The sequence below is a fragment of the Pteropus alecto genome, unplaced genomic scaffold (assembly GCF_000325575.1).
Source record: "Pteropus alecto unplaced genomic scaffold, ASM32557v1 scaffold209, whole genome shotgun sequence".
In the NCBI taxonomy this organism is placed as follows: domain Eukaryota; kingdom Metazoa; phylum Chordata; class Mammalia; order Chiroptera; family Pteropodidae; genus Pteropus; species Pteropus alecto.
In genome coordinates this window covers 252300-263278 of record NW_006443121.1, presented here as the reverse complement: position 1 = coordinate 263278, position 10979 = coordinate 252300, and the positions used below count along the sequence as shown (strand labels likewise).

The 10979-nt window shown below is 42.7% G+C and overlaps 1 protein-coding gene across 1 annotated transcript in view; it reads left to right on the top strand.

Moving 5' to 3' along the window:
• The window catches only part of MSN (moesin), a 62138-nt gene that overhangs the window by 28413 nt on the left and 22746 nt on the right, over nt 1–10979 (top strand). Inside the window, exon 2 of the mRNA XM_006922935.3 lies at nt 9967–10050. Within this exon, the coding sequence (XP_006922997.1) occupies nt 9967–10050 (84 nt within the window). The remainder of the gene's footprint in view (nt 1–9966; nt 10051–10979) is intronic.

Sequence of the window (10979 nt, the reverse complement as noted above, 5' to 3'; positions counted from 1 at the left end):
TGGAATGTTTAAGGGGCAGAGAACTCAAGAAGGCTTTGATTGGGACCCTAATGAGAACATTTTGTTCAGTATGTTTTGGCTGCTGAGGTGTCTGCACCAGCTGTTTCCTACCGCTTTCTAATTCTTAATTAAATGGCAGAATAGTGGAAGGCTTTGGACAATGGCCTGAGGGTTTGGCCATTCTTGAAAGTACTTAGCTTTCTGATTGGAATTCCAAAGTCTTCTCCCTCTCTTGCTTGCAGAACCTTATTACAATGTCCCTGTAATGAGGATCCCAGGGCTAGAAAACATTTTGAAGGACCAGACCTCTGGTTCAACCTCTCATCATCTCGAGAGCATCTGTACCAGGTGAAGTTTCTTTAAACTTCCCAAAGGATAAGAATCTCCTGGGGCAAAACTACTAGTTCCCAAGTTCCTCCTCTGGAAAGTCTGTTTCATTCAGTAAGTTTGGAGTACTGTTCAGGAATCTGGGTTTTTAAACTAGTGCCCCAAATGATTCTGATTATCAGTTAAGTTTAGGAAATACTGCATTAGCACTGCACAATAATCTGGTAGGTTGGCATCATAATACTTATCTTACAGGTGGGAAGATAGGGAACTCGTGACTCCTTATCCTTGAAGTTGGATCTTGCACTCAGGTTTTCAGAATACAAAGCTATGTTTCTCTTGCAATGAAGACATTGCTTTGGTGTACAGTAGTGTCTGTGGTGGTAGGAGTGATGATACTAGGTAAGGAGGAACAAGGATAACCCCTGCCCTACTTTAATGATGGAGAAACCAGTTTGCAGGGGGGTTTGGGGCAAGTAGCAGAACTGATTGCATCTCTGATCTTTTGTGGAATTTGTGTTCAACTTTGGAGAGCCATTTTTTCAGGCCCAGTGGCCCAGATGCCTCCTCAGTTGCACTCTACTTTCTGTGTTTCCCTTTCATCAAGCATCCCTCTAGCCATATGAATACCAGCTCATGAGAGGCTGGTTGGTTCAGTGAGCTGTATTCCATGCCAGAGGTTCCCAAGTCTGACTGGGTCTTAGAATTATCTGAAGTTCTTCCGATGCCTGGGCCCTGCTTCTTATATAATAAATTGAAATCTCTGTGGGTGAGGCCAGGGAATCTGTATTTAAAAAAACTTCTCCAGATGATTCTGGTGAGCCAGTTTATAGATGCAGTTCAATTTTCTGGATACCAGCTGAAAGTTTGGAGGTCCTGGTGGGTTGTGTTGAGGGGATGTATATTGTTGTGTATATTGTTGACACGATTGAAGAAAATGGCAAGGAAGAGCCCAGAATAAGAAGATCGGGCATCCTTTAAAAAGGACAAGGTAATATAGGTGCTCTGTTGTGTTCTGCCTCCCCTCAGGGCTCTGCTTCTTGAGAGAAATTCCCATCCCGTGCAAGAGAGAAAGAATTTAAAAAAATGCAAGGGTATATGTGTGTCTACTTGATGTGCATGGCCTAGAATTCCAATCACATTTTAGACTTTGCCCTCAAAGTGAAAGAGTTCTTTATACTAGGAGGGTTCTGGAAGTCTGCTTGGGAAGCTCTTAGCCCTCTGCTGTTAAACAAGTTTTTGTTTTTAATCATTCCCAAGAGGTAGGATATTTGTAATATTATGGCCAAAACAGGAGGGGTTAGTCATCATCACATTCTACTTATGATGTGCCAAGTACTTTCCTGTCTATTGAACTTAAATCTCCCAGTATTCCTGTTGTGAAGTTTATATTATTAGACCCATTTTGTAGATCAGGAAACTGAGTTTCGGAAAGAGGAAGGTCAGACTCCAAAGCCTCTTTCTGCTATACCATGCTTTGCTCCTCAAAGAGATGAGACCATTATTTCTGGGATGAGGGCTCCAATTTTGTGTTTTTCAGTTACTGGATTTAGCTGTTGGCTTACCAGCAAAGTTGGCAGGAAACTGCCCTTAGCCTATCTCTGGGGTTGAAAACAGAGCCTTTTGACTTGGTTTGGAAACCTCCCCCTGCCCCTCGTATTTGACTGATAATGGCTTCAGCGATTTTAATGCCCAGGAGAAGAAGACAGGGAAGAAATCCTATGAGCAGTGGATGGAACCCAAGCTGAGGCTTGGATCATCTCCAGTGTGCCTCAGAGCTGTGATGCTGGAGGTTGCTAGGGTATGTTACTGAACAGAGAGAGTAGAGACCTCTATGGTGCTATGGAAAGAACTGGCATCTTCAGGCAACTATGAATGGTCTGTTTCCAGTCTACAAATACTTCCTGTGAAACTTACAGGCAGGAAGCTGGGTCAAGCAGGAAACTGATGCAAGAGACTGAAGCCCAGCTGGGTGTGGCCCCCAAGAGATTTCTCCCATTTGGGAGACTTACTTTGTTAACGATGGAACCTCTTCTCTTTTATTTCAGCAGCTTCAAATTTTTATGGGAATTGAAGAATCTGTTTTTTTGGCTACCGGGATATAAATCTCTTCCTCAAATTCCCTGCCTGTTTCCTTGCTGTGTTCCCCGACCCTCACCCCAACCTCCAGCTTGGGTCTTAGCGGTGCTTACTACCGGAGACCTTCCTTTCAGTTGCTATCCAAGTTTTGGAGGAAGAAGCTGTCCTAGAAAAAAGGAATCTTCGAGTCCCCTACTATGTTGTTATAAAAGGTTTAATCTCCCTAGAATGGGTAGTAGTGAATGTCTCAGAGCCTGAAAGTTAGCCTGCTCTTTGTTGAAAGCTAGGCTTTGAAGCAGTGTCAGCCTAGAGTTTTTCATGGAAGCAAGGTAATCCAACTTCCTCGACATAAGTCTTTCAGATCAACAGTAGTTAGTCTGAAGTGTCTATTGTTTTCTAAGAGCCAGGGTGGTTCTATGGCTTATTAAATAGCCCAGTTGATCAAGAGCCAGGTTTTTGATTCCTGCTTTCACACTGTTTAGCAGCTGTATGACCTTGGACTAGTGCCTCTCCTTCTCTGGACCTCAGTTTCTCCAGGAGTATACCGCAGTTTGAACCAAATAATCCCTAAGGTCCCTTTCAAGGTCTGAAGGTTTAGGATTCTGGACTGTTTATTCTCTTGGAGAATAAAGATGAGAAGTTCAGAAGGAGCCAGATGAAATTCCTAGGATGAGTGGATTGAAATCTTGAAGTGTAGAAAGGAGGAATGGCCATTTTAAGGAGGTGGTGGGGCAGCTCCTGTGCTTAGGAAGGAGAGATGAGCTGGGGTCGGGGGAAAGGAGTGGGTATTGTTTGCTCCTGGGGTATGGTTTGGCTGAGCTGATTTTGAAAGTAAGTTCTAGAATTAGATACAAATGGTGAGGAGCTAGTTTCCTTCCTGACCTTCATATGTTGAGAGGAAGAGCAGGACTCTACTTTGGCCTGAGATTGAGCAGAAAGCATGCAAATTAAGGCTGGGTTAATGGGGAAGCTGCAGCTTACTAAGGTAACCTCATTGTTTCAGACCTGTTTCTCATTTGGCCTCTGCCCTGAGCTCTCCTCCCACAGTTGTGTTCTTATTGCTAGGAAGGATTAGTTATGTTTGGAATTAGTTTCCTAAATATATGGTAACTGGAGGAGTAACACTCGGTCTCCCAAACATTCTTGTCTCCCCATTGAAATGCTTCTTGGAGAGCTTTTGGAGGGAAGGACTGGGTCAAAGCAAGTTAAAGGGGACCCTTATCTCCCATGCCCTTTGCAGCAGTTCGAATGGTTCAAGAATTAACTGCTGACCCATTAAGGTATGTGTGTGTGTGTTGAGTTGGGTGTGGTTCTCTTTTCTAGAAACTACTGGGGAGAGGCACAGGCATAGGAAAGGTTTACCCCAGACAGGTCTTTGTAGCTATAAGTGTTTAGAAATGGGTAGGAAGAGGTCAGCACGGATAACTATTGTACCAGGTACCACTTCCAAGTCAAAAAGGAAGAGGCTGAGTTGCTGGGAAGTGAATGATTTGGTGGAGGAGGAGGAGAAGGGGGAGATGCCTCCTAGGCTAGAGATTCAAAGCAACCCTTGTTTGCCCCCTTATGGAAAACAGCTGCTTGAGGCAGTGCTGTCATCTCAAGAGGCAAGACAGACCAGGCCCTGCCCTGCCCTTGTCCCATTTTTGGTAGCAGGAAATGGTGGTTGCTGGAGCCCAAATATTTGGGAGTGGCAATTTGGGTGACACTGTGGTGACTGTTCTCTGTTCAGGAAAGAGACGGAAGTTTTGAGGTTGCCCTGGTAGGGCACATCCAACCTTTGGCTCTCCTCTCCTACTTACCTTTGCCTTTTCCATACCAGCAGCTCCACTGAAAGCCCACAGCTGGTGGGCCCTCAGGGAGAACAGGGAGGTGGAAGGTGGGGGATGAGGTCATTGAGCTCAGACTCAACTGAGCTGACTCATAAACTCTGCCCTGATGAGGGTGCCTTCCCAAGCAGCGCTTCTCAGATGTGCCCAAGCTTCCTATGTCAGAGTGTTTGGGCCTTGTTCAAAATAGTTGCCAAGGCAGTGTCTGAAGACAGCAGTGAAGTCAGCATGACCAGAGAGATGAGTGGAGTCATTGAAGGAGCTCCAGGAATGTCCAGAAGACCTGTCTTCACTACTCACTGGCTGAGTAAATATAACTTCAGTGATGTTAAGTGAGACTGTGGGTGATGGGGCTTGGCACATAGTTGGTATTCAATAAGTGTTCATTTCCATCCTTCTGTCATCTACCTCTGTGTATTTCAGTTTCCTCATCCATGAAGTGGTGCCTGTATTGCCAATTCCCTCTGGCTTATAAGTCTATGCGTCAGGCACATTACTTGTGATTATTCAACTCTCTCTCTCTCTCTCTTTGGGTTAATGCATTAATTTAGTTAAGGAATCCATCTCTCTCTCCCTCTCTCTCTCTCAATCTCTCTCTCTCTCTCTCTCCACCCCCCGTCCCCTCTCTCCGTCTCTCCCTCTCCCCTCCCCTCTCTGCTTTCTCCTCTTTTCCCCCCAAACTCCTCTCTGGGAAAGAGCCATCTTGTAGTTCAGTAACATGGGACAAGTGAGGGGAGACGTTGACACTGTGGCCTGGCTACTACTCACCTGGGTGCTCCCAGCTTTAAGGAAAGAGAGAGTCCATTATTTGAAGCTGTCCAGGCCAAAAATACTCCAGCTGCTGCAGCTAAGGCAGAGGTAGCATCTGGCCTGGTTATTTTTGTTTCTCAGGCCAGCCAACTGAGGACATAGGAGAGATTCCAGTTTGTTGAGGACTTTGGATGGCAGATCACTGAGATCCACTTGTTAGTGTCCAATGAAGGACTTGGTGTGGGAAGTGTCTGTGTTCAATTGTTCAATAAATAACAGTGGATTTATTGTTCTTGGGCTGGGGGTGGAGAGGCTAGTGTGTTTGAGAGGGCGACACCCTTCATCACCATACCCAGACATATTTTTTTTTCCTCAAACTCTTAATGTTCTCCTGGGACAGTTTTAAACGTCAGGCTGTACCTAAATTATCAGAGACAACCTTAGTCAGGGATTTAGTTCTCTGCTAGGGACCACATCTTCTCATTAAGACTACAGAGTCCAGGCCCTAAAAGAGGGCAGTGGGTGCCTACTAGGGTAAGCATCCAGTAGGTCCTGTGTGGTAGTGAGTTTGGGCCTTGAGCTCATCTTACACATTTGGGTCCCAGATTAGTCTAAGGGAGAACAAGAGATCTTCTTTGATCAAGACTTCTGCCCTATCTATCACCTTCAGGCCTCAGTTATGTTACTACCCTTACTCCCTACTACCTCCAACACAGAAAACTAGAGAGTGTGGACACATGACCCTGTTCTCATGACTCACATTTTCTTCTGAGTTAAGTGGTGGCAAGAATAGAAGTCCCTTTGTGTTTCTTTCTGTGTTTCTTTCTTTTCCTTCCTTCCTTCCTTCCTTCCTTCCTTCCTTCCTTCCTTCCTTCCTTCCTTCCTTCCTTCCTCCCTTCTTTCCTTTTTTTTTGATAGATATGAGTCAGTATATAAAACATTTAAGATTTTTAACTCTCTCTCTCTCCCCTCCCCTCCCTTCTCACCTCTCCTCTTTTCATCTAAGATTGTCGCCACAGTAAAGTTCAGGAAACCTCAGGCTGCTGTCCTTAGAGAAGCAGCCACAGTGGAATGGCAGAAAACTTGAGCAGGGATTCTGGAGAAATAGGTTCCAGTTTGATTTTAGTTGGACATCTTCAGATTTAGTTCTTTGCTGAGAACTTTAAGAGAGCCCTGGTTCTGGGTCAATGCTCTATCTAAGAGGGAGGACACATGGTCAACACTAGCCTCTCTGACATGCTTATTCCTAACCTAGGGTGCGTCTTTTTCTACCAATTGATTTATTTAAGAAGCATTTCTTTTTTAAAATTATTTTAAAATATTTTCAGTTACAATTGACTTTTAATATTATGTTAGTTTCAAGTGTACAGCATAGTGGTTAGATAGACATTTATATAATTTAGGAAGTAATTCCCCCTGATAAGTCTAGTACCCACTTGGCACCGTACATTGTTATTATAATGTTATTAACTATATTCTCTATGCTGTACTTTATATCTCTGTGACTGTTTTGTAGATGCCAGTTTGTACTTCTTAATCCCTTTTCTTTAACAAATATTTAAGTTAAATATTTGGTCCTATGGGCCAGGTCCTGAAGATAGATGCTATATTGACATAACCTATGATTGACATGATATACAAGAGACACTGGCTTATTTTCTTTGAAAATTCTTCTCATTAGTTTGAATTAAAGAGAACTCAGGCTGTGGAATGTTGCCTTGGAGCTCCACTCCTTTCCCTCAGTTTCTCCCTGGATACGTTTTTTTTTGTTTTTTTTTTTTGTTTGTTTTTCCCCAAAAAAAGCCCTCTTCAGATTTTGCCCCACCCTGCTCAGGATCTCCAGGCTGGCTGGCCACTGCTGACAGAATTAAGGCTCAGTTTTCTCTCATAGCTTTCAAGGCCCTCAATTCACCTACCTTACCAGCTTCTTTGCTCACTCTTCACTCTGCAGGCCTCATTCTCCCTGGAATAGGCCTGAATGCTTGCTTCGAAGCAGGCCATCTGCACCTCTGTCTCCTCTGGCCATCACATATTTCTCTACCTGGGATTTTGGGTGCTCTTCACCCCATTGCTGCAGTCTCCTTTTTTCAAAATCCAGCTTATCTTTAGAGACCAGTACAGATACCACTGAACTGTGGTTCTTTATTTCCACAAAAGTTTTTTTCTATTCTGCTACAGTACTTCTCAGGGTGTCTTTTTTTGTATATTACAGTTTCCTGTTATTCAATAAGTGCCTTGGGGTCAGGGACTGGTCCTACAACTCTACTCTAACCATAGTTTCTTAATAAAGTGTTCCATTAATATTGGATTAATAAAATAAATTTATAGGAAGCTTTTTAACCTGGAGTTCTTGGGCCTCCATGGGGTACATGGATGCAATTTGAAGTGTGAAGGATCCACTTAGATGGAGGAGTATTAAATATTTGTTTTTACTAACCTCTCACTGAAATTTAGCCCCTCTTTCAATTATGAATGTAAGCAAAAGAAAAAAAAAAGAAGTAGTAATGGCAGTATCTGTGACTTTGTCACCAATGGAAATCTAAGATACTTTTATGTCACGATTTAGTTATTGCAGATTCTCAAAATATTTATGCTCAACACAAAGTTGAAATTACAGCAGTGATAACTAATAAGATACAGTGTTAAGTAATTAATATGTTAATAAAGAAGCACATATTACATTTTGATATCTATTTCAATATAATTGGTTTCTTTTTATCTACTTTATTTCATTCATTTACAAATATTCTGAGAAGGGGCCCATAGACTTCACCAGACTTCTCAGAAGGGCCCATGGCACAAAAAAGGTCAAGATGTAAAATGTTTCCACTTCTGAATCTGTATGCTACACCATATTTGTCTGTCTCTGATATCCCCTTGCTTAGTACTATTCAGTTAGCCAGCATCTTTTGTGTACCCATTGAGTCTTGGATACTAGAGAGGTAACTCTAAGTAAGACAGAAACCTTGAACTGAGAATAAAGTCCAGTGTACTAAAGACTCACTGTCCCTTTTCTGCTCTTTCCTATCCCTTCAGTCATGGTGTTTTGAGGACTCCCCTGACTCAGATCAAGTGTGATTTGAGGCTACATGTTGTAGCCAAATTCCATCCCATTGGGCCTCATTCTCCCTACCTTATGAGGGCCTGTTCTATGGAGGCCACTGGATTGGCAGGAAGCCTAGGGTGGCTAGCTTTGCCCATTGCCTCCCACTGGATTACTTGCCTTACTTGTTCCTGCCTTCAGGGCCTTTCCTGTCTCATTGTCAATCCTGAAATAGATTTCCTCCCTGGCTCCCTGGTGAGATTTATTTACAAAGTTGTTCCCCAGGCCTGGTCCTCATCAGAATTGTTTAGCTAGCAAAATGGCTGTCTGGCCTCCTTTTCCCCTCTAACTGACCTTTGTGCTCAGGAAAGGCCCAGAGGTGTCAAAGACTGATAAGGCTTAATGTTTTACCCATTCCATGGAGTTTTACATCTTTGACAATTCTATTTTTAGTCTCTCACCCCAAAAGTATAAGTAGTATGTGAGCATCTTAGATAATGTAGGAGAGCACACTCATAATATTACCACCCCCAAAACAAGCCTGACTAATACTTGGGTATGATTCTAATCACATCTCCATGCATAGTTTTTACAAAATTGAGCTTATACAATCCTATCACTTACTCTTCTTCACTTCATATTACTGAGGTATTTTCCCTGGGCATGAAATAGTCTCCATAAATATTTTATATGACTATATAACAAGTCATCTTATGGATGTACCATATAGATTACTTAAGCAAAATATCCAATGATTAAAAAAAAAAAACCTGATTTCTTTTAATGGGAGATATTATACACTTTGATGTAAGATGTGTAGCATATTGGTTTAAATTGTGAGGTTTGGACTTAGATCTTAATTCAAACCCCATCTCCCCACTTACTAGTGATATGACTTTAGATAAATATCTACTTTATCTTCAGCATGGAGATGGTACTTTGTACTTCACAGGGTGATCATTGATATTAAATGAGGTAGTACATATGACATGCCTAGTGAGTAGTAAGTCTCTATACATGAAAGCTGCTGCTTGTCTTTGCTATTACTATGACCACCACTACCAAAATTTTAGCCAAAGGAACAAATCTCTACTGATGAAATTTCAGCTATCATTGACTTGAGCTAAGGGTTCTGTTTGTAAAAGTGGAGAGTACTTTTGCTGATGCCTATGAAATTCTGTATGTGGCTGCCTTTTTTTTTTCTGGGCCTCTTTCAATGTCCTTTTTCCCTCTGCTGACTTGGCTATGGTAGTATCTCTATGCTATCCACACCTACCTCTGTTGAGGCCCCTTTCCTCTCTTGTGCCTAAGGAGACCAATAAGCATTAACAATACAAGTTGGTATATAGAACCATAGACATCAGTCCTGAGATGGTCCTTGGATGTCACCTAGTGTAGTTGACTGACCCCTCTCCCCCATTCCTGCCCTTATACAGATGGGGGGAACCAGGAAGGGAATAAAACTTATCCAAGGTTGTAGATTGACCCAGTTACAGTGCTAGGTTTAGATCCCAGTGTTCTTCATCCTGCCCTTAACTTGGCTCTGCAAAGACCAGTGCTGTAGGTAATCCAGGCTGTAGATAAGAGGTAAGGAGAGAATGCTGTGGGCTTGGAGCTGACTTAGATAGGGAAGACTTCCTGAAAGAAATACAGTCAACTCTTACTTCTTCTTGATAGTAAGCTGATTTGCATTCATTTGCTTGCCCCTTGGTAAGCATTGCTCTGTTATGTTTTTTGTCTTTAGTAGTAAGCTGGTTGGGAGCAGGGGCTGAGTTATCATTTGTTTATTCCAATATTCTCCTTTTTTTGCCACAAATATCTAAGTTGCTCAGGTTATTAGTATCCTAACTCCCTCTTCTGTGGTTAAACAGAGACACTTATCTCAGGATCTGCTGAACACAGAGCCAGACAACTAACTTGCTTCCTTTGATCTCATCCTAGATCAATGTGCGTGTGACCACCATGGACGCAGAGCTGGAGTTTGCCATCCAGCCCAACACTACTGGCAAGCAGCTGTTTGACCAGGTAACGTAGGGACTTGTTGCTCCTTAGCCTCTTTCACTTCTCCCAAAAGCTCCCACCACAATATTTGCTTCTTGGTAATCTGTTTTCCTACCCACTCCTTCAAGATAGGTCAAAACAAAGTTAAACAAAGTTTAACTTTGACAATTTGTACCTTGAATGGATCTGGTTAATCCTACCCTTGGTCCTGAGCTTGGCAGAAAAGAAAAGTAAACGGTTTATGATTCTGTGCTAGATGCTTTAAAAATGTTAGTACATGAAGCCTTCCTCTCAATTCTGAAAGATGTAAGTGATCTCTTCTCCATTTTAATGATGAGGCTTAGAAATTAAATAACTGCATCCAGCTGAACCCCATATTCTTGTAACTGCACCACATGGCCTCTGTTACATTTTGTTGTTATTTTCTAGTAGATGGAAACCAACTTATTCTCCCTGAGGTAGAGTACTCTATGTACCTTTCCTTCAGAGGAATATTAGAATTTAGGATACCCCTGGGGGTGATGAGTGCAATAGGAGGGTACTTCATCTCCTATAGTCATGCCATGGAGATGATACTGAAGTGATTATTCTTGTCTCCAACCCAAGGAGTATCCCTTCACTTTAAATCACAATTATCAGAAGGTATGTGCTATGTAATATAATAGCCAGGTAGGGGCCACAGAACCTTTCAGCAATCTTTCAGGGGGCAAAGGAATGTGCCATCTGTGACCAGACTTTCAGGAGTGAAAATGTGGCTTCCATTTCCATTTGCTAGGATCCCTCCAGATGGGCCATTATCTCATTTCCCTGCCAGCCTTTGGTGAGGTGGAGGTCTGACATTGTCCAGGATGTTAGGACCACATGTCACCTTGATGGATTTTCCAGGCCTTCTTGCTTCCGTTTTTCATTTGCCCTCTGAGTCCCTCTACTGTCTGAGAACTTCCCTAGAGTTG